At 39.3% G+C, this 24,664-nt stretch overlaps 1 protein-coding gene across 2 annotated transcripts in view; it reads left to right on the forward strand.

Moving 5' to 3' along the window:
- gdap2 (ganglioside induced differentiation associated protein 2) overlaps positions 1 to 24,664 on the forward strand; it is a 38,108-nt gene that overhangs the window by 9,310 nt on the left and 4,134 nt on the right. For both annotated transcript variants that reach the window (XM_080038370.1, XM_080038371.1), the window contains exons 5-13: positions 1,035 to 1,123; positions 2,159 to 2,235; positions 2,747 to 2,906; positions 6,768 to 6,918; positions 7,270 to 7,346; positions 8,761 to 8,837; positions 8,976 to 9,115; positions 16,964 to 17,018; positions 18,754 to 18,897. In XM_080038370.1, the coding sequence (XP_079894496.1) occupies positions 1,035 to 1,123; positions 2,159 to 2,235; positions 2,747 to 2,906; positions 6,768 to 6,918; positions 7,270 to 7,346; positions 8,761 to 8,837; positions 8,976 to 9,115; positions 16,964 to 17,018; positions 18,754 to 18,897 (970 nt within the window). The remainder of the gene's footprint in view (positions 1 to 1,034; positions 1,124 to 2,158; positions 2,236 to 2,746; positions 2,907 to 6,767; positions 6,919 to 7,269; positions 7,347 to 8,760; positions 8,838 to 8,975; positions 9,116 to 16,963; positions 17,019 to 18,753; positions 18,898 to 24,664) is intronic.

A 24,664-nucleotide genomic window follows, 5' to 3' on the forward strand; every position in this document is an offset into this window, starting at 1 on the left:
TCTCTGACACACCCACAGTTACAGTACATAGTGCACCTTTAAACTAGGACAGCACTAAGGCGATATGCACAAACACAGCACTTCTTAGAACTCCTTATTTGGCGCAGCAGCATGTTATATAAGTGATGTGAAGAGATAAGCTGTCATGAAATTTTTTTTTTTTCTTTTCGTTCTACCCCGTCAAATATGATTATGTGATAAACAGTACTTGAGCCTGACGGGTGCAAATAAACAGTGATGTGATGGAAGCCGCTCTGTGCTCTGTGCCGGAATAAACCTCTCAAAAACACAGTTTCGGGGAAAAACTGCATCTGAACCGTTTAGCTCATTCTTTTAACACATTGAAGTTGGAACGATATTAAAGGCAGTAAATGAGAAAATACATCTGAAAAAAGCAGGATTTGTACATCATTCAAGACATCACATCCTCTGCCTCAGACCATGTGCTAAAGTGTGTTGTTTTCATCGCATATTTTCTTGATGAGGTAGATGTTTTTGTCATTATTGTTGCTTATACCACTGTTAAGTAATGCAGCTTGAAATCAGGTTTACAAATTGGCCACAGCAGATTTTAACATTCACGGGAAGCAAAACTATGAATACATTGTTCATGTGAAATGTTATTATTATACAGAATAATGTTAAATACATTGATACGTCAATATATAAAGTTCTGTTAATGGTCTACTACCAAATAACTTGGTATGCAATGGCAAGTGAAGTGGTATTAGTTTGAAAGAGGTGTGTGTGTGTGTGTGTGTGTGTGTGTGTGTGTGTGTGTGTGTGTGTGTGTGTGTGTGTGTGTGTGTGTGTGTGTGTGTGTGTGTGTGTGTGTGTGTGTGTGTGTGTGTGTGTGTGTGTGTGTGTGTGTGTGTGTGTGTGTGTGTGTGTGTGTGTGTGTGTGTGTGTGTGTGTGTGTGTGTGTGTGTGTGTGTGTGTGTGTGTGTGTGTGTGTGTGTGCGTGCGTGCGTGCGTGCGATAAATCAGTAAATGGTGGAGTACAGTATGTGACATTGTTTATCTTCTCACCTCAGAGAGCAGTCAATGACGTCTGTCGGCCTATGTGTGGTGAGCACCACCAAAAGAGGCTACCCGCTGGAGGACGCTACACATATTGCTTTCAGTAAGACACACACACACTCACTCACTCACACACACACACACACACACACACACACACTCACACACACTCACAGTCTCTCACACGCACACATAAACTTGTAAAGTTCTTGTAAAATACATGGTGATGGACTTTTATCACTTTTCTCTGGTACACACACATAGATAGTTGTCTTGGAAACTTAGCAATAACACAGCACTTGACTTCACACAAACATGCAACTCGGGTTTATATATACTCAACGACAGGTCAAGACATTATACAGGCAGACGCACTCATTTAATTATAAAGCACAGACACACTGCAATTTATGTCAGACTGGCATTCAACTTAAAGGTTAGTTCAGTTAAGGACAGCACGCACACATGATGGCTGGATATGATCCTAATCTGATCAGGAAAAAACCTAAAATGTCTGTTTCAGACCTACACATATTTAAGATCCAATCACCTAAACTACTTTTAACAGGCGATGCAGCAGACCACATTAACAGGATGTGCAGTACACATATGGGAGCTGCTTCCTCAAAGCTATTGATGTTACATAACAGAGGTCGAAAGCAGCACAAACTACAGCCTCCGAAAGTGGCCTTTAAATGAAATCAAATCCTCTCTACACAGGTTTCAACAAGAACGTAACATTATAATTGTCATTGGGGAAGGTTTTTTACAGGACTGTTGACTGTTATATGTAGTTTAGTAAATACATAAGTCTGTAATATTTCTCCACTCCAGGCAATGCTGACAAGATTAGTCAAAAGCTTGATCCAAAATAAAGCAACATTTTGATCATTACCTAATTGTTTAAGCTTCATATCTGTGAAGAATTTTGGTTTTGGAATGTTGGTTAGGGAAAACAAGAATTTGGAGAAATTAGCTGGTGTTTTTCACTATTTTCAACACTTTAATAATTATTTTACTGTCTGTGGCATGTCTTAATATGTACAATACACTAACGTGTGTGTGTGTGTGTGTGTGTGTGTGTGTGTGTGTGTGTGTGTGTGTGTGTGTGTGTGTGTGTGTGTGTGTGTGTTCATAGGAACAGTGCGCAGGTTCCTGGAGAGTCATGGAAACAGCATAGAGGCCGTGGTGTTTGCAGTGTCAGACTCTGAGGAGGTTTGTAAGAATTAAGTCTGCGCCACTTCCCCTTAACTACTGTTCACTTCACGACTCTCACAATGTGTCCGTCAAAAAAAGTAAATTCAGAAACCATGAAACTTATTTATTGTGTGAGTCCAGTTTAACATGCAGAAGGGTTGTTGTATTTAACCACATTTTTACTCGATCTTGTCACAGATAAAGGACTTTATTTCAAGAATGGTCACGAACACAACTGCAGGGCTATCACTTAAAACACACACAAGCATACAGTATATTATATAAGGGTAGATGTTCTTCCCCACTGGCCACTGCAAATGTATTAATGTCAATGTCAGATGACTTCTGGGTATGGATGTTACTCGGAATGTAGGTTGAAGCACACTGACACCTTCATTGTTTTGGCCAAGGCCAATACAGAAAGTTAGATGTTGGTGTCATGACTGTACATATGTGTGTGTCTGTGTCTGTATCTGTGTCTGCGTGTGTGTGTGTGTGTCTGTGTGTGTGTGTCTGTGTGTTCTTTCAGTCGTTGTATAAGAAGTTGCTGCCCCTGTATTACCCTCGCTCCGAGGCAGAGGAGATGGCCTGTCTGCCTCTCATCCCGGCTGACATAGGAAACTCAGAGGGAGAACCGGTCGTACCAGAGAGACAGATCCGCATCGCAGAGAAACCCGGCACCCTGGAAGGTACACGAACGCAACACTGATCTGTTTTTTGTGTGTTTTGATGTGCTTCACTTTCATGTCCGCAATCTATTTATAAGAGTCTGTGTCAAGCGGTTGATATTTAATTTCGGAGTCCCATTTTTCTTATTGTGTCAATAGAATTTTTTTCTAACATCACTCAATGGCTGTATGAGTCAGCAAAATACTCACACACACACAGGCACAATTCAATATTGTATTTCTCTTCATTTCTGGTCTCACTCAACCATTTGGCTAACCACTCATACAACCACCATACAGTTCAACCACCAGCTATTCAGCCTTTTTGTTTTATTTTTCATATTTATTTGTTTAAAAAAAGTCTGTCAGCTTTACCGGCCATTTTGGCAACCAGTCCGTCACCCGTCCAGTGCTACAGTTGATTTGTGAACCACTCAACAAAGTCAAAGTCAAAAAACTTCCAATGAAGGATTAAAATTCTGGGCAATTTGTTTGAACTCAGTCAGCCAGTCATGGAGCCAACTCAAGGGACACGGGAGAACAGTGTAGCAAAATAATTAGTGTTCTGGTCAGTGAAACAACATCTGGCTGCCTCAGACCCTTTAGCCTACAGTTGTACTCTCACGCACAGCTACTCATGCACACTCTCACTCACTCACTCACTCACTCACTCACTCACTCACTCACTCACTCACTCACTCACTCACTCACTCACTCACTCACTCACTCACACTTTCACTCACACTTTCACTCACTCACTCACTCACTCACTCAGTCACTCACACTCGCACTCTCACTCACACTCTCACTCTCACTCACTCACTCACTCACTCACTCACTCACTCACTCACTCACTCACTCACTCACTCACCCAGCGGGCCAGGCCTTCATGTTTTCTCTGCGTGTTACAAATAATTTTGTGGTTGTTCTTATGAACTCAAAGGTTGTTTGAGGACATGGTGTTTTATTTGTAATTTTTTTTTTGTATGTCTCAAGATTAAGTTGCAGTTTTTTTACTCCCTTCTTAAGCAACAGGATATTTGTGTAATTCATGTTCTTCATCATTTCAAGGTGCTTCTGTAGGTTTAAAACATGGTTGGAGCAGGAATCACTTTCAGTTTGGGAGTTCAGCAAATATCTAAAGCTCTTTCAGGAAACAAGAGGGAGAGAGAGAGATAGGGAACAACAAACAAACAAAATGTTTCTGAGAAGGACTCAAACTGAGAATGTTACAATGTCACAGCCAGAGTTGAAACCAGCACCTGGCCGTGGTTAAATCTGTTTGCTCCTAAATGAGTTTAAATTATATCACCAATGTCATCACCAAATGAGGGACGAATTATCCAGTGGAGCTTAAGAAACTTGTTGAATCTGTTTCCAGACACACTAAAGCTGTTGCTGGAGCAACTGAACTTACGAAGACAGTTTGTGGTATTTAAAAATATATATTTGTCCTCCATCTATACGTAAATTGGATAGTTTATAATGTAGACATAAAGGAACTAAGAAAAAAACACTTTGATGACGGTATTTTTTCAGCGCACAGAGATTCACTAATGCATTCATTTTGACAACAAGCGTTCTCTAGAATGGCTAACTCCACCTTTAAACCCCCGTAAAAAGTATGTGTTGCATATTTGATGCACCAGCTTGAGTCTTGTACTGGAACTTGCAAAGGTCTAAATGCTAGTTTTTTTTTTGGGTGAAGAGTTTTATGAAAGTAACACAAAGTAATCTATCATTGTGCTTTATGCGTTGAACCCATTTCCTACATTGACGTCCAATCCGACATCTGTTGGCGTGGCGGCGCTTCAAAGGCGTGATACTATTGGCTCTTGATCCAAACCAAGCAGGATGTCCAAACATGGCCCAATAACAACAGTCTGATGTACAGTCAAGTGCGAAAGTTTGTGAACCCCTTGAGCCTTTTGGAATTTTATTTATTTTAACCATTATTAATTCATTTTTATCAATACCAGTATTTTTTATATGAAATAACAGATGTTTGTTTATCAATTCAACATTTTTATTTTCCAGAAATCAATTGTTAAAACAGATAAAACAAATTATTTGACGAATGTTGTATGTGCAAAAGTTTGTGAACCCTGAGCTGCATTGCTTAAATGGAGCAGGTAAACACAATCAGATGGGCCAAATTGAGTCATGAAATGGACCAATGTAGTGAGAGATCTTTAGGGAAGAAATTGGGCGGCACTAGATACAACAGAGATAAAACCAGGTCAGTTTAGGCTCACCAAAGTGAACCCATACAGGTCAGACATGCTAAAAGGGGAAACAATCTCAGAGGATCTCAGGAATAGAGTTGTGATGCTGCACATTTGTCTGGGGACAGCTATAAATTATTTTAAAAAAAGTTTGAGCTCCATCGGTCCACCGTGAGGCAAATCATCTACAAATGAAGAGCTTTAAGAGTGACTGAACATCTGCCTAGAAGTGGACTTCCTTCAAAAATATCCACAAGCGCCACAAGATAAGTGATTTTTCAGTTAAAAGCCAACCCAAACATTACATCTGGTGATTTGCAGACCTCTCTTGCAGCATCTGGGACAGATGTGCATGGTTCCACAATAAGAAGAAAACTCAGTCAACATGGCTTTCATGGGATGGTTGCTGAAGAAGCCTCTGCTCTCAAAAAAGAACAAAACTGCTTGTCACAACTTTGCCAGAGAGCACCTGGAGATACCTGAAGTCTTATTCTGTGGACAGATTAGTCAAAAATTGAACTGTTTGGTCATAACCAAAACCGCCATGTTTGGGCAAAAACGCAATTCTGCCTACCACCTAGAGAACCTTCTCCCAAGTGAATAATGGTGGTTTCAAATTGTCTGCAAATCTCCAGGTGTAATGTTTGGGTTGGCTTTTACCTGAAAAATCACTTTTCTTGTGGCGCTTGAGGATATTTTTGAAGGAAGTCCACTTCTAGGCAGATGTTAAGTCACTCTTAAAGCTCTCCATTTGTAGATGATTTGCCTCACGGTGGACCGATTGAGCTCAAATTTTTTTTTATGAATTTATAACTGTCCCCAGACAAATGTGTAACATCAAAACTCTATTCCTGAGATCCTCTGAGATTTGTTTCCCTTTTAGCATGTCTGACCTGTATGGGTTCACTTTGGTGAGCCTAAACTGACCTGGTTTTATCTCTGTTTTATCTAGTGCCGCCCAATTTCTTTCCTAAAGATCTCTCATTACATTGGTCTATTTCATCAACCAATTTGGCCAACCTGATTGTGTTTACCTTGCTCGATTTAAGCAATGCAGCTCAGGGTTCACAAACTTTTGCACATACAACATTCGTCAAATAATTTGTTTTATCTGTTTTAACAATTGATTTCTGGAAAATAAAAATGTTGAATTGATAAACAAACATCTGTTATTTCATATAAAAAATACTGGTATTGATAAAAATGAATTAATAATGGTTAAAATAAATAAAATTCCAAAAGGCTCAAGGGGTTCACAAACTTTCGCACTTGACTGTATACACACACTGACACACACACACACATGGCTGTTTGAATATAATAACACGCGTGGACACAGGCAAGTGACCGTAAATGCTGTCGAAGAAATCCCATCGGATTTTAATTTGAGCACTGGGCTGTAGACCCTCCAAATGAACTGTGTGTGTGTGTGTGTGTGTGTGTGTGTGTGTGTGTGTGTGTGTGTGTGTGTGTGTGTGTGTGTGTGTGTGTGTGTGTGTGTGTGTGTGTGTGTGTGTGTGTGTGTGTGTGTGTGTGTGTGTGTGTGTGTGTGTGTGTGTGTGTGTGTGTGTGTGTGTGTGTGTGTGTGTGTGTGTGTGTGTGTGTGTGTCTGTGTGTGTCTGTCTGTGTGTCTGTGTGTCTGTGTGTCTGTGTCTAGATGATTCTGAAGAGGAGAGTCTGGAGTCAGATCTGGGTCAGGTTGGGAACCACGCGTTTGCCCGGATGGAAGGAGATGTGGACAAACAGCGCAAACAGATTCTTCAGGGCCAGATGTCTGAGGCCGCCATGCAGAAACAACATGAGAGAAAGTAAGAGTCCAAAATCATAATAAAATGCATGGAAAGTACTGTAAAAAGCAATGTTTTGTTAACAGTTTTACATGATAAAGAAATGGAAGACATGCAGCAAAGGAACCCAGCCAGACTGAACTTGGGTCATTGACAGTACTATATAGTATAAGAAAAAAAACAAAACACAAACAAATTTCTGTAAAAAAATAAGAGTATAAAACAAGAAAGGCTACCAAAAGAAAATTTGGTTTACAGAGAATAATTCCCTTAAAATGAATAAAAACTGAAGCTTTAATTTCTGTTCCAAATAGTTTTTATTTATTTCATGATGCAGTGATCGTTTGTGTGTTTTGGTTCTCTCTCCTGCAGTTACAGTCGCTGGCTGTGTCGGGCGAGAGCGGAGGATCTGTCAGACGTTGCCGCGCTGAAAGCCTTATATCAAACTGGTATGTAGCAATGTTTGTGAGAGAGTGAAATAGAGAGAGAGAGAGAGAGAGATAAGTCATATGTTGGGATCTTGCATTTCCCAGTCATATGTATTGTAAATGTAAAACGAAAAAGAAAAAATAAGTTCAGTGTACAGAACTGTGTGTTGTGTGCTATGCTGCCTAACAGTTTGGTGATCCTTCATCTGGTAGCATTTAGCATAACATGGGTAAAGTACAGGATTAGAAAAAAGTCCAGTAACTAATATATACCATTTACTTTAAGGTGCAATTGTATCTCATTACCAGTAGGAGGCGTTGTTGTTATAAAGTTAAACCTCATTTTTTCACAGTGGGTAACAGGCCAATTTGCCCATCATGACCTCAAGATTTAAAATGATATTTGAAAGCTTCCATGGCCTAGGATAAACGGCTTTCTGCCATTTTAACTGTAATTCAAATAGTATAAAACTAATGGAAGGAGCTTTCTTCAACCAATATGCATATTTATTTATTTAATAAATGCCACAGGGCTTACTTGTGTGTGTTTCAAATGATGCTCTGTATTGGAAACAGTTTCTGTTCAAGTCTATCTTTGCTTTCCAGATGTAGGAAATGGAAATGAAATCATGTGTCATGAGTTTAAAACTGACAAATGACAATAGACAAACATCTTTTGTGTAAGCGTCCAGGAAGACTTGAGTCCATTAAGGACCTGTGTATGCTTTAGTGTTATGTGCATATTAGCTTAGGAAAAAGTGAATATAAAAAAAAATCATGTGGAAAAAAAGTCAAAAAGACGCTGAATACAATGATAAACTGCTGGTTTTTATATAAAGAAAATTGTTTGTTTCCATAGTTGTGCTGAAAGTTGAAAGCTTGTGTGTATTAGCTTCACTCTGGAATGACAAATACAGGATCTAGAAAAACAGTAACTTGAATACATTAGACCCAGAGATCAAACCTGAAACATGTTTAAATTTTTAAACATAACATCCCTCAGAAGTATTTTACCATGCACCGCAGAATACAAACACAAAAATCCAGAACATTATGGGATACACATGCAATGGAGCTAAGCCGCTGCCATGCCGATCCACTGCTCAGACTGTTTCCACGGTGATGTTGACTCTGGTTCTGTGGGGAGCGGTTTAGATTTCCAGCAGGAAGCAGTTCATCAAGTGCTAGAGCGTTACACATGCATGATGCTGCTGGCCTCTGCAACACAAGGGCTTTTCCCACAACTTAGACTAATATATTGAATACCCCCAAAGACATAACTAAGATAAGGAGTGTCTGTATTATTACATTATTACAAATGTATTAGGTCTACAAAGAAAAGTTTCCATTACTAACTACTCTAGCCACTGTGTCTGTCTGTCTGTCTGTCTGTCTGTCTGTCTGTCTGTCTGTCTGTCTGTCTGTGTTTGCCCAGGTGTGGATATGTGCGGCAGGACAGTGATGGTTTTGGTCGGGCGAAACATTCCAGTGTCTATAATCGACATCGAAAAGGTATTTATAAATAAGAATCATTTCAAAATATAATTTAATTGATATAATAGTCAGTCAGATTTATGATAAATTGTGGATAATTCAAAACTATAAAAGTCAATGGATGCACTCTGATGTATTGTGTGTGTGCATGTGCAGGCGCTGCTGTACTTCATCCATGTGATGGACCACATCACAGTGAAGGAATACGTCATGGTTTACTTCCACACTCTGACCGGAGAACACAACCACTTTGAGGCCGACTTCCTCAAGAGCGTCTACGAGATCGTGGATTCCAAGTCAGTGTGACATTTTAACATTTTACACACTTTGTTCAACTGAGCCAATAATTTCTATGGATGGATGGATGGATAGATAGATAGATAGATAGATAGATAGATAGATAGATAGATAGATAGATAGATAGATAGATAGATAGATAGATAGATAGATAGATAGATAGATAGATAGATAGATAGATAGATAGATAGATAGATAGATAAGAGAAAGTCAAACTAACATAATCTAAACATTACACAACATGCATGCTGAAATATGTTGCATAATATCATAGTGCAAAATTTTTTTCTAAATAATATCTTACATTTTCCAGTTTTTGTACTCCTTATTTTAAATCATCATGTTTTTTAAATGTGATTACTTTCAAGTCAAATCTAAGGCTAATGTGATTACACAGTACCATTTTTTTCATTGTAGTTTTTCATTCCTTTCATCCCTCTGCCACACACACTGATTGAGTAAAAACCTCTGGAGCTGTTACTGCTTAACCACCCATCCGAGGGCACATCTTAAATGTCCTTGAACTGTGTCTTCTGGGTTTGCAGTCATTTGGCTAACTCCACTGCCCCAGCAACATTTTCGATTCTTTAATAGCCAGACGTGCATATCAAACATAGAGCATGTGGGTTTTTTTCTAATAATAAATGTTACAATAGGCCCTTATAAACTCCCACCAGATGGAAACGAATGTCTGACGGGGCTTTGACATCACCCTGGCATCCATGTTGTTTCTCTGTTTATGGTAATAAGACATGAAGTCTAGCCAGTTGCAATATCTTAATAAAATTTTAATGTGCACTATGGGAATTTATTTTTCTTCTCTTGCATCCCCGGTGTCAAAACAATTGCTGGATATCGTAAAATATAGCTCCAGAAATGCAAAAACATCCTCTGTGAAGATTTTTGCAGTAATTTTGACCTTGGTTTGGCCTCATGTTTCTCACTCTCACTAGTCGGACTGCTGCGGCTGCATTCAAGTGCAGATCCATGCTACATTATAACACGGCTATAGTTACAGTGTTTAGTTTTTTTCAATAGCAAAATGAGCTGTGAAGCAATTTTCTTTTGCCATGGGGTTTTAGGAAAAATCTGGCGGCCATATTTGGAAGAGGAAAGCTAAAGTTGGAGTGTGTTCCTCGGGTGATGTATTATTGGGCTGTTTTAACTCGGCCTTAATCAAAAGGGTTCAAACGTTTTCAAAGTTGATCCTTGGTATGAGCTAGTTCTGGATTGTCATCTCATAGGAATCACTCACAAAACTCGTCATTATATTGTTTTTAAAGTTGAAGAATGGTCCTTTCAACCATATCCCATCAAATACTTATGTTGTCAGATGTTGCCTCACAAAACGTTTCTTGATGTTGGGCTCTGTGCTGCCTTGAGATTCAACATTGACTACAATTTTTTTTTATTGAGAGCCAAATCCTCCAAATGAATGTTTACAGTTCCCACCAGCCATCCTGTATCATCAACTGAAATGAGATACTTTCAACCCCCCCACACGCAGTCTCTCTGATGGATCCATTGTTTTTAACACTGTGTGCAGCCAAGCACTGTTGCAACCTACTTAAACGCTTTAGTTGAGGAGCTAAAATATTCAAAGATGTTAGGCTTGAATTGCAGATAAATGTGTTTAAAATCACACTTGAGAAATCTTGCCATCATGGAAGCGGTTTAGTGCAGTCACAGGCGAAATGTGTTTGATTTAAGAGGACATGTGAAAAATCAAGAGTCAAACAATCAGATGTTCACACCACTTTAAACCAAACTCCATGTTAGGGTAATTTGATTAAAGGTGAGTTATTACCCATAAAACAGGCCTGTCTCTTAAGTACAACTTTCAACTTTGTAATGTGCAAACATTCATCTTCTGCCATGAGGATAATTAAGGCCGCAATTTGTTGTTGATTACTTGAATTATTGTCAGAAATACATCTGTGAACTATTTGGATGATCAGTTCATCAGTTAAACGTTAAAGTCAATTTATTTTAATAAAAGTTACCAAACATAATCTGATTCAGGCTGCTAATACTGTATATGTTGCTGATGACTGTACATTGAGTACCTTTTAGTTTTTGGAAAACTTTTTGGGTAAAAAAAATAACTATTAAATAATGTAATGTTCTATATTATAACAGACAGATTTTTAGAATTATACTTTCAGGTTTGGAAAATCTGTCTGAAAGTCGGCCATAGCTACAAAGATTTGATCGTGGTGGTAATGAACGTTAATTATTATTTAGTTCTTAATTCATAATAAGCATACTATACTGTATCTAATAAAGCATTTGAACAAAGTTAAGTTTATAAAGCGCCTTTTTTTTTTTTTTAAGATTATTTTTGGGCATTTCCAAGCTTCATCAGACAGTACAGGGGTCGGATTTGAACCCACGACCACTGCAACGAAGGCCAGAGCCAATATGGCATGCGCTCTATCCACTACACCACCGGAGCGCCCCGTATAAAGCGCCTTTTAAACATCAGTAGGTATTAAGGCACACAACAGAAGATTTAAAATGGTATAAACTCTCATTGAATTATTATTTTTCTAATTTCTAATCAAGAAAAAACAAAGAGAGACTCTGGGGCTCAATGGGTGGATTACACTTTTTAGTCATATTCTCTTTCTAGTTTCTTGTAACCACAAACCAAACAGGCTTCCTGTGTTACTGGGAAACTCCATTCAGTCATTTTGCACCGATTAACCCTCTTGTTCCTCTATTCAATACTTCATGACACCGGCGGTCATTCATTTGGTTTCACCACACCTCTCAACCTTTTCGCCTGTCTGGAAACTTCATCAAGCCCGGGACACTTTAGAAATGTCGTCGGAAAATATTCCTAATGTTTGCCCTTTATTTTACACGGTACAATTGCCACCAAAAGTTGTCAAAGTCTTGTGTTGGAGGCGCTTACCAAAATTCCTCATTCTTTTTTTTTTATCTATTTCTATATAAAGTATATATAACGGCATCGCCATTCAACAGGCAACTTGATCGCTTGAGGTAGTTCAGATACCGTAAACGTCAAAAACAACCAAACAAAATAAATTCAATAAATAGAGTCAAATGCATTACAAAAGGCATTGGTGTTCACAGCTTTACAATTAGTGCAATAGTTTATAGTGTCCAGGAAGGATTTTAAATAGGACATGAAGACAGTCAAATTGGTTTCTGATTTTGCAAATTTGCTGTTGTGTTTAATGAGGTATTTTACTAATGAATAGATGAGATTGATGACCTACTTTATTTGGATAGGAATTACATGATCAAAAATGCTAAATTGAATAAAATAGATTTTCATTCATGCAATCAATGTTCATTTAACTTCCCCTTCCATTGGAACAGAGACACCCCATCTAAACAAGCCATAACTGTCACTGTTTAAGTCTTTAAGTTCACTTTGCTGACTCATCAGTGAGAGTTGAAGCTCGGGGCAAAATGCTAATCACCTTTAAAATGTCAACATTATTTAAAATTCCACCAACTCTCTACAAAACTTTGAGCCTTGCTTCTTAAAACTATCTTATGTGCCAAGATGATGAACTTGTTGGACTGCAATTAGGAATTATTTGACAGACAATGATTTGAAGGCTATAGTGCCTAACATTTTCACATAAATAAATGACGTTTACATTCAAGCCATCGCCAAATGAGTTGACACAAATTGGATTAAGCCTATCAGCTCCACAAGACTCTCTCTGTATTTCTCAGTATGACAGTGTTTACAAACTGGTGTCACCCACCCCCCCCTGACACTGGCGCAGGAGCTCAGGAAAATCCCAAGAAGCGCCCAAGAAATGTTTCAGTTGTTGACTCTACTTCTAAGAAAAACTCTGGACATAAAGCAGAAGGTATAGAATCCATGCGCGATCACCGAATGATAACCTCATGTAGATGCGCCTACGGTGTTGTTGTAATTACTCAGAAATTCTTCATGGGGGCGACATAACTTACGCACTATAGCTTTTAAAACTGAAGTTGATTTAGTTCATTTGTACAATGTTTGACCTATATCACTTTGGTTTATTATAGGGAACAATCTGATCAACCTGTCTTCCAAAAACGTTGTCAATTAGCAGTGATCAAGGCACTGTAGCTGTCTATGATTTGATGAGTCACCTTTCTTTCCCTTTTTCTTCCATGTTGCATTTTAAATAGGATTTTTATTGGTCCAGGCAGTCAGACCCCATCATCATACCCTTTCGTCTGGTACTTGTTGTGGTTATTGTTGTCCGCAGGGCTAAGCAGCAAACAATATTTTGTGTTTAAAGATCGCATTACACTCACACACTACTTTCATCTGTCAATTCTATTAAGGCTCAAAGTTTCGACTTCTCCCTGAACTGTTATGTGAGGATGTGTGACGAATCATTTCCCCTTCACCAGCCCTTATTGGCCCTCCGGCTAAGGCGAGACGGTGTTGATCTACCCGGGCAATGGAACCACTAACCCGTTGCCTGGCACGTCCGCCATGTTCAAACCATCATTTGCTATACAGATGCAATTTGGGCTCCAGACAAAAACCAAACCAGCAGACCAAAGTCAAAAACATGACTCGAAAAGTTTTCCAAAACTGTCTGGTGAAGTGGGGGGACATATTCAGAATATGATATTCTTCATGGCTTTTTTTCAGCTGACGGATAAGCTGGCGTTTTTGTCTCCTTCGGGGTGGACCGTTGGACCCGGTCAGAACCCTTTATCATGGGTTAGTTCTCCTGATTTTCACGTTAGTTTGTTTACTAAAGGACTGAGTTTCTCAATGTCTTGGTCAACTGTTTTGTGTTGATTCGAACACATGCAGCTTACGCAAGCCAGATCCCCAAATGTTGTGTGTCACTATAGTGTGGCAGGTTATTGTCAGTTAACTTCATGCACGGCACCAGGATTTTGTCTCTCTATGGAGGGGCTTAATCAATAAGGTGGGCAGCTGTCTATTGCACTACAGTGTGACATCTGAGGGGGCTGAACCAGAGTCACCCTGGTTTGTGATGTGTTGGCTCTATCCCCGGCGTAGCACTGTCATTGGTAAAGTGAACCTCCCAAGTAACCACTAGTGCTGAGTGCATTATATTTAACCCTTCTATACATCTAACCAAATTAGTTTTTTAGATCAGTTTGTAGTTATTAGTAACTTCAAGCTTTTTGGTGTCAGAGATTCACCCTTAGCTCTGGATATTTAAGAGGCGTCATGGTTTTACGTGACAGTAAGTTGCGTCTGGTAGAAAAGGCTGGTGGTGGTGGTGGCGGCTCCCATCTTTAGAAAAGGGGAAGCTGAAAATGTGCTCCCCATTATTAGGGAATCACAAGCCTAACTGGCGTGTACTGGTTTGGTGACCTCAGGATTGTATCTTTTCGTTTTGCCAATGATGTGGTTTTCTTGCTTTATTGGACTGTGACTTCCAGCACACACACACACGCGCACCCACTCACACACACAAACACACACACCCACACACACACACACACACTGCGGCGGTTTGCAGCCAAGGGTGAAGTGATCGGGATGAAGGTTGGCACACACAGTTCTTCTGAGTTCATGGGACTTTGCCAGACAATGGCTTGATTTGCTGACACAAGTGAAGGAGTGCAACTGTCTTGGGAGTCCTTTTCACGTGTGTGTGTGTGTGTGTGTTTGTGTGTGTGAGAGAGAGAGAGAGTTTGAGTGTGAGTGTGTTATACAGGTGATAGCGTTTTCTTAGGGTGAAAGCATTTTCTTAAGGTGAGCGCTCTCAATTTACAAGTCTATTTCGATCCTCACCTCTTGTCATGAGCTCAGGGGATGAGGTCATGGAGGCAAGTGACTAAAATAAGTTTCCTTCGCGGGTAATTTGGCTCACCCTTAGGGGACAAGTTTAGGTCGGTTCTGACATCTTAACGTGTCTACTATTAACACACATTAATCTGTCCGAACAAAGCAAATGTAACATTTTGAATATTGCAGAAAAATTGTACAGAAGTCGAATGCAAACAATAAAACATAAAAAAAAAATGGAAATCCACATTTAAAGCTTTAGTGCGCAGATTAACTTGCCCCCCTTGAGGAAATCAAATCGACTTTGGGTGAACTTGTTTGGCGATAGCTTGAACGTAACCGGTATTGTATGTGAAAAGTTACGCATTATCGCTTTAAATCATATTAGTTGACATTTTGAGATATATTATGTACAGTTTAAGTTGACATTCTGATTTGTGGTTGGTGCTAGCGGTAATGCTAAGTCCAGCTGTGATTGCTTGTAAATCCTAATATTACTGCTACTTGGAATATCTTGTAAAAAAAAAAAAAAAAAAATGTTGGACTTAATGTTGCCAATCATGACTTCACGGTGGCACTGGAGGAAAACGGTCTGGGTCACCCGTCCAAACCTCAAACAACATTTAGAATTAGAATGAATCATCTCGGGGAACACTTATGTCGTTACCAATTTTAATGACGATCCATCAAATGGTTTGTTGATATATTAAACCTTGGATGAACGGTGCAGACGGACCAACCCCGAAAGCACACCGCTATGTGTGTGGTTTAAGATACCTTATACAGCTGACAAAATCATTAATGGTGAATGAGTAGTTTGACTAATGGCACTGTGAACTGATGCTTGGAAATACGGGAAAGCACAGTTTTTTTGCCCATTTATATAACTGAACATGTAGAAATTGGATACTTTCATTAATGGCAGTAATGGATAATTTTTTTTTAATGGAAATGACTGTTCCCTCCTGTGTGTCACATTGTGTTAACACTGGAGAGGTCGAGCAACATTCAGTTAGTTGGTGAGGGAAACTCAAATGACAAAGTGAATGCTAACTGGCATCAGTGTTTGAACTGTTTCTCCTATTAAAGGTGCAGTCAGTGATTCTGGAGAACGCTTGTTGTCGAAATATTTAATATCTCCTCTTGATCCGCTACCTGTGTGTGTGTGTGCACTGAAAAAAAAAACCTAGGCTCTGTAAACGGGTGTGTAAACAAAGAGGGTCAATCGTAGCTAGCATCATGTCCTTTCACAGAGCCAGGGCTGGGTATTAACACTAGATTTTATTTTTACGGACAGGTAACGGATCATGAGGAGATATTTGCTGGTTTACAGCGAATTAAAAAAAACATTGAGATCAGACATAAGACAATACAATTGCAAGTTAAAAGGGAAAAAGAAAAGGGTTCAGATGTAATTAAAAAGAGCTGAGAGTTGCAGCGGACCTCAAGCTTTCTGGGATTTTTTCCAAATATGTGATGCATAAAAACTGAAAGCTGCTTCTCCATGTTTAGTCTTGACTGTCAAATGTATTTTGGCCCTTAACCGTTCAGTGCTCTATAAGCCAACAGCATTATTTTGAGATAAATTAGTCGTTAATTGTCAGGTAAATTGGTCTTAAACAGACTTCCACACACTGCTCATGTATAAAGGTTGGTTTGCTGCATGAGAATCTGAAGGGGAGTAGGATTGGATCGTGTGTGTGTGTGTGTGTGTGTGTGTGTGTGTGTGTGTGTGTGTGTGTGTGTGTGTGTGTGTGTGTGTGTGTGTGTGTGTGTGTGTGTGTGTGTGTGTGTGTGTGTGTGTGTGTGTGTGTGTGTGTGTGTGTGTGTGTGTGTGTGTGTGTGTGTGTGTGTGTGTGTGTGTCGGCTGGAGCTGATTGTCTGTGAAGTTTTATTTATTTTTTTGGTACGGCAGCTTCATTGACTTCATGCACATCTTGTCTTCTCCCGCAGGAGGAGAAATTCCTTTTCATTTCATCTGTGTCATGGTCCAGTTGTTTCTCTTCTCAGCTGTATTCAGGGGAACAGTGAGTCATAACTTGCCGTAAAGTTATTCTTGCTGAAGGTTTTTTTGTGTTTTTATGTTTTCCAGGTTTAAAAAGAACTTAAAGGCCTTCTACTTTGTACATCCCACATTTCGCTCCAAGGTAAGATTATGATATTTGATGTGTGTTGAAATGACAAATATTTGCTACGTCTTCAGAGCTTACTGTTTATCTTTCCTATATTAACCCATCCGTGTACACATTGCTGTTGACAACCATACATCGACATTGTAGTATTAGTGGTTTTGTCATTCTGTAGGTTTTGACTCATAAGGGCAAAAAACATCAAAAGTGTTTGCAATACATTTCAGCTCTTTCATCACGTTTCAAACAATGTTCACCAGTTGAGGAACTTAAAGGTCCCATATTATACACTTTTCGGTTCTATTATTTATACACCATATTATATGGTCTTAGTGGTCCCTAACACACATAAACACATTTAAAAAGTGCATTTAGCATAATATGTGACCTTTAAGAACAAAATTGTTCATAAAAAAATAAATAAAATTGTGTGTGTTTGATGTGATGCATTACTTTGCATTAGAAATTTGTATCAAGTGTGTCCGAATTCACTTACCCAGCCATGACCCCTACAGTAAAAGGCTTTGCTATTGCACCACAAATTATCATTTTAAATAGCTCAGTGGTTTTTGGTCCGCCTTTGTCCATTCCCGTGACGAGGGTTTATCCAAAAACTGCATTGTGTGTCCAGATGCTAATCTTAAAGTTCCAAATTTATAATTCATAAATATTGTTTTATTATTAAAATAACATTTCTAAAGAATGCCGCGGCCTTGGCAGAGATACGCGCTCACTCACAGAGGAGTGCTTTCTGGTTTATGTCTATTTCATTGTTGTTTACTGGGAATGTAGTATGTTTAGCTCCAAAGGCCAAACTTCCCTTTAGGGATCATTATAGGTTCATTATACTTAATCTTGTTCTGTTGTACGTATTAGAAAAGTTGTGTTTTTTCTTTGTTGGCAAAGAGGGAAAATCTTGGCAACAAAGAATCGAGATTGAACTCCTGATTAAAGCTTGCTCATTTCCTTTCTCCCTATTTTTTTCAATTTTTTCCCTTTTTTTCTAACCAAATTTGTCTCTTAATTCAAACATTTCTGAATAAGAAGTTATACAAAATATGATTGTTTTGGTGGTGATATGTGGTGATGAGATCTATACGTTTTATTGTATTATTATTATTAGTGTTTACATTACAATAGAATATATATAGTATATAGAAAAATATTTTAGGGGGAGAGGGGGCTCGTGGTGTAGTGTTTAGAGCGCCCGCCCATAGAGGCTCAGTCCTCAGAAGCAGCAGACCACTGGTTTGAATCCGGCCCGTGGTCGTTCTCTGCATGTCATTCCCCTCTCTACCCCATTTCATCTGTCTCTCCACAACTGTCTATAAAGCATAAAAATGACAACAACAAATATCTTTAAAAAGAATTATGTTTAGAGAAAGCACAAAGCAAAAGGCAGCATAACAAAACATTAAAAAGAGAAAAAAAAGCAAAACAACAGATGAAATGTGTCAGCTGGTGGTAATATTTCTTTTGGTTTTAAGGTGCGTTAATGTAACTGAATAGGTCCGGCTAATCAGGTATTTAATCCTGATAAAGGGTTTTTTACTGGGAGTTTTTTCTCAGCCTAAGGGTCTAAGGGCAGGGTGTCGTACTGTATGGAATGTAAAGCACACTGAGGCAAATGTCTATTTGTGATATTGGGCTATACAAATAAAACTGATTTTGATTTGATTTATTATGTATTTATGTGTGATTGTGAGGTTTTGACGGTCCCTCTATTCTTCCATCTTTCCCCGGCTGGTTCCAGGTCTCCACGTGGTTCTTCACCACCTTCTCAGTGTCTGGGTTGAAGGATAAGGTCCGTTACCTGGACAACCTGCCTCAGCTCTTCACCTGCATCAGACCGGAGCAGATAGATATCCCTCCGTTTGTCCTGGAGTATGACGCACGGGTAAGTAGCAACGCGGCTACAAATGCTCTGGGGAGATTGATCAAGCCATGACGCACACAGATGCACTGCAGTGATGGCACATAATCTATGTCCAGCTCAGCTTGTTATATGATTGTGTCGTCCATGACTTTATGAAATCCCTTAAAGACACCATCAAGTTATTCCTTAAATTCTAAAATTTTAAATTTTAAATGTCATGCAAGGGCCTTACCTGATGGCAGCAATACATTGGTATCACATTACCAGGCCCTCACTTTCAGATACGTCTCGCTCAAGTCGAAGATGATTCTGGTTAATTGTCAGGACTTCTTGGAATTTCTAATAATGTATGGTGTTTGTGATCTTACAAATAAAACAAATAGTACAGTAAAATAGTACGGTGATCATTCAGTTTAGGCAGTGTATCCTTATAAACAAAATCAAAGTCGGTCAAAGTAGGCAGAAAAGTATAAGTCCCGATTATTTTCAGCCTTTTAACAAGTGGTGTAGCCTCTTGAATTTGTAACAATGTATTCCAAATACCCCGTGTTTTAACTTGAAAAAGACCTATGGGGCCAGATGCATAACACTTCTCAGAATGATGCATTTCTTTTATCTGATTGATGAAGCTGTTTGTACACCTGACTCCGTTTTAATAGATTTGAATCAATGTGGACTTGGGGCCAAAGTGAGTACACACACACACAGGCCTCATTTCCAGTCCCTCAGCTTAGCACTGACCCTAATCAACCTTTTGGCACATAAAACCCCGCTCCAACACTCATTACACATGTCAGTGAGAAGAACGGCAACAAATAAATCATTTCTCGTGTATAAATAAAGGTTAAATGTAATGAAATGAATTCCTACAATTGTGATGCATTGTGAGGTTCTCCAGCAGCACCAAAGCGGTTAACATTACACGCTACCACTGGGCCCAGATGTGGCTATTCATAGCAGGGATATCTCAATCATCTTTGTTACATATCAGAAGGATGATCGATGATTGATGTATGGCCTCACACATTGAAACACACTTTACAAACAACTCCACAATTCTGGATAATATTAAAACATCCTTAACAGGTTGTGTGCGTGTGTGTGTGTGTGTGTGTGCGCGTGTGTGTGTGTGTGTGTGTGTGTGTGTGTGTGTGTGTGTGTGTGCGCGTGTGCGTGTGTGCGTGCGTGTGTGCGCGTGTGTGTAACCAATTCTACGAAAAGGAGTACTAAGAAGTTCAGTATATACTATTTATTTTATTTGACAGAATTCTGTGTTGACTGTGAACAACAATCGGTGAAATGTGCAAACAACCAACCATAAGGTTTTGTCTCTCACCTTGTTTTATCTTTGCACGTTGGTGCACACATTCCTCATCTATAAATTCCAGTTTGGTATGTTGTGCACATCTGGACCCCCACGTCCAAATCTTGGATTCAGTGTTTGTGTCTAAAGCTTATTTTTTGTATTGTTTCAATCACTCTTGCATTGGCAGCTGGGAAAAGGACTGTGTTTCAAGTCACATACTGTTTAGCCCTACGTCCAATCTCCAGCGTGTTGTGTTGTAATTAGGGCTGTCAAATTAACGCGTTAATTTCGATTAATTAATCGCAGAAAAATTAACGCGATTAAAAAAAATTAACGCAGATTAATCGCACTTCTATATTGCCCTTTGATCCGGTGCTAAAGAGGTGAGATGATAGCGGAGCTGCACCTATATCTTGCGGACACGGCCCGCACGGGATTAAAGAGTAAAGAAAGAAGCAGGGGAAAAGGGCCGAGGGCTCTATGTTATGGGCTGCTCCGTGCAAATAAACATGAAGGTAGGAATACGTCTTATGTTATTCTCGCAGTGTCTGTGCATTATTGATTTAGTGGGTGCCTAATTAACAATGTAGGTTCACAACAGTAGGCCTATCTCTCAATCTTCCTCGTGTCTCACTTTTGTTTGCTAGTTGCGATCGTCTCAACGGACACCCGCCCCCTCTCACTCTTCCTAGCATATGCCTGTCTTTTTTCCTCCTTTGTGTGTGTGTGTGTGTGTGTGTGTGTGTGTGTGTGTGTGTGTGTGTGTGTGTGTGTGTGTGTGTGTGTGTGTGTGTGTGTGTGTGTGTGTGTGTGTGTGTGTGTGTGTGTGTGTGTGTGTGTGTGTGTGTGTGTGTGTGTGTGTGTGTGTGTGTGTGTGTGTGTGTGTGTGTGTGTGTGTGTGTGTGTGTGTGTGTCATTTAGCCTGCTTGTTTTTTTGTGTTTTTTTTTCTTTCGGCGCTAGTAGTTCCTAAATATATTTTATGTAGAAGCCTGGCTGAGGGGAGGAGACAGAAGTTGAGAGAGAGAGAGAGAGAGACAGAGAGAGAGCCTATATAGGCCTACAGTTGTTTATAAACAGGCATAAAAGTGTCATATAAGTGTGCGATTAATTTAGATTAATTAATCACAGCCTGTAATTAATTAGATAATTTTTTTGAATCACCTGACAGCCCTAGTTGTAATGGAAACCCATCTTATTGCTGATTTCCCTTTATCCTTAAAAGCCAAATCTAAACAATGAAATGTGTTTACAATTTGATTTTATTTTATTTCGAGCTCAAGTCGTTAGCGAAACAATCGGAGCAGAGAGGGAGTGAGAGAGACAGTATCCAGAGAGGAAACCAGCTAATGACTTGCTCTGTGTGTGTGTGTGTGTGTGTGTGTGTGTGTGTGTGTGTGTGTGTGTGTGTGTGTGTGTGTGTGTGTGTGTGTGTGTCTGTGTGTGTGTCTGTGTCTGTGTCTGTGTGTCTGTGCGTGTGCACTTTCCAAGAAATTACACCTATCAATCAGTTATCCTACAAACTCAATTACAATGAGATTGTACGGGATACTCTTCGATGATTTCCCCTTTGAAATTTGGGATCTGGCGTATAAAGTAAATTGAATGAAGTCATTGCTAAATCAAAGGCTTTGATTTGACAAAGAAAGGGATGCAGTAAATATTGGTAACTATGTACTTTCAGCAGTTTCACTTTGCTTTGTTCTCGTGCGCTTGACCTGTGAGAAAGTTTTGCAAGTCCTTGTAAAAAAAAAATATATATATGTTTAGAACAGCAAGGCGTAGCACTGTGACTGCTCTGAACGCCAGCCAGCTGTTTAAAAAGGATGTGTAACATTACGTACGTCAGAATGGTTTTTAAATGTGCAATTCCTTAGAAGCATTTAGGATATCCAGTGATCTATTTAAGGTTCCTGATGATCCGTGATTTGGCCCACGTCTGTATTTTTGACTTGAGGTTGAATCTTGGCCTTAGACTGAGCCGTAACGGTAACAGTTGGACCATTTTGAATTCTCCTCTCCTGTGATTCTCGTGAAGTTCTGTGGAAAGACTTTGACGGTGGATTTTTATTTTTATTTTTTTAAGTATTCAAGGCACGATTTAACATCCGAAGGGACTACATTTGAATATTGATGATTGTTCTAAAGCAGTGAAAAGTTCAACTATTGGACCCACCTACACCATAAGGGAATGTAATAGCTTTGTCTAGACTCTAGACTGTTCAAATGTATTCATATTGGGAGCATAAAAGTTCTGTGCCTCAGTCTTGTAACACCGCCTTTGAAATAGTTTTAGCTACATGGATTGCACATAGGCAATTCCTCATTGGACCCCTTAGATTTCAGAGCAAAGTAGACCTGGATTCTATGTAATGGGAGTATTTTTTTTGCAAGGCCACCTCAAAAAAATAAATGTTTTTGAATGAATTTTCACATGCAGCAGGGTACACTTAAGATTGAATGTTGATATATAATTGTTTTTACATATATATAATATACAGACAAAGCATGAGAATGTGTGTGTGTAGGTCATTCTCTGTCCCTCCGGTTGTGACATATTGATAGACATGTATATTGCTCTGTAAAGATAGGATTTCGAGAGTATTATTTGCTCTTTTGAAATCTAAAATAACATAGTCAAAACTTTTTCTATTAAATGTCCCTCACTGGGGGCACCTTTAGCTCAGTTGGCTCCATGGGCCTCGGCCAGCAGCGGACCCGGGTTCGATTCCGGCCCGTGGTCGTTCTCTGCATGTCACTCCCCTCTCTGCCCCATTTCAACTCTGTCTCTACACTATCAATAAAGCATAAAAATGCCAAAAGAATATCTTAAAAAAAAATGTCCCTCACTTCATTTAATGTTTAGTGCAACAGCAGTGACCACGTCTTCAGTTTTTCTTTTGGTTGCCATGATTTTTTTGCGTCTTTGCTTTTTTCGTTTGCCAGTTTGTGGTCACTGAGCCTGTACTTGGTTAGGATGTGTGTCTCTGCTTTCTGTCTGTCAGTAGTAAAATAGTTATTCTTCCAATTCATCATGTCTTTCTAAGGGCCAGATAATGTTCTAGTGGACTTTGACGTTCAGTGTATTTCTTTCCAATGTTCCACACAGGTTTCATGACATTACGTTATAGTTTGGTTCACTCTGATTGGTGTTTGGAAAGCAGCAGTCTTTGGTCGAAGTGACAAATACATGGGAGACAGTTTTCAGGGCTCAGCTCTTCAGTTCTTCATACTGGACAGTGTCTACGAGGGCTGGATTTATGTTGATTAGAAAATATATGAGTTCTCTTTTTCAAATGTTAATCATCAATGGTTACGCATGCAAGAGATTCTGTTGGATGTTTTGGTGTAGCTGTGATGATTGAGCGGACACCATCCATAACTAAAAGCACAATGGGCTGTATACGTTGTCTGTTTTGTCTAAATTTGACTCAAAGGGAGATTTTTTATTTTATTTATTTTTTTCATTGAGTCACTGGTTTTGTTTATCAGTGCACAAATTAAGGTTGACCAAATAAAATAATTAGTTTCCTGAGGGGAGGAGCATAAATGACCTTTTGCCGAAGAAAAAAACACGGAAATGGACATGCCAGTTCTATGCAGGGAATCACAGACTTTGAAATATTGTAGGAAAAAGTTATTTTATTTCTTACTTACTCCAGCCATTATTATTGTATTGGTGGTTATATTATAGTGTGCTATTACAGCAATGGTAAAAGCAAAGCTAGCAGGGACCTGGTCTGACCCCTGGCTGGGTGCTATGGAAAAATATAAATTCCATCTCTATAAAATGAATAGTAAAACTAGAGCAGAAGGTATAATAAACAATACAGTCAGACAATATCAGGAAAGTAATATTTTTCATATTTTCTCAAGGCTTTGGAGGCTTAGAATTTCTAGGTTATTTAACGGTTGTAAAATGCATAATTGGGTGAGCACTGTATAGACATTGTTCGTTCTCTTGAGCGTTTGTATAAAATATGCAACAGTTCCGACAATATTCACCTGAAATCTGGATCCAAACACCATTAAACTAAATCCGTTAGTCACTAGACTTGAAACGTCCAAGTCGCCGCTTCAGTCCAAATCCAAGCTGCTGGAATACACAGAGGCAAAGACCAAACTATCATAATATTCCCAGACTGTACTCAATAGGGGTGGGACAGAAATGTGTCAAGTTGTAATATGTTATGATCGCATTTTTAAGCTAGTAAGGTTTTGGGTAATCAGCGTTGTATAGTCAGGATTCATTGCCTTTCTTTATGGCTTCCCCCTTGACTCATCAGGAACTCATTTTAGCTGAACCCTCAGTCTCCTGTCAGGAATTAAACTGTCAAGACAGTAGAACATAATACGGCTTGTGCTACGATGTATTTCCCCTTTCTGAGCACCGCTGCAGCTATAACCAATGAACTGGGCAATAACATTCACATCAACACCTGTGTATTGATGTTGGGCAGAACAGGTTTTCGCTGTGCTGGGCT

Source organism: Ammodytes marinus (genome assembly GCF_949987685.1).
Source record: "Ammodytes marinus genome assembly, chromosome: 12".
NCBI lineage: Eukaryota > Metazoa > Chordata > Actinopteri > Uranoscopiformes > Ammodytidae > Ammodytes > Ammodytes marinus.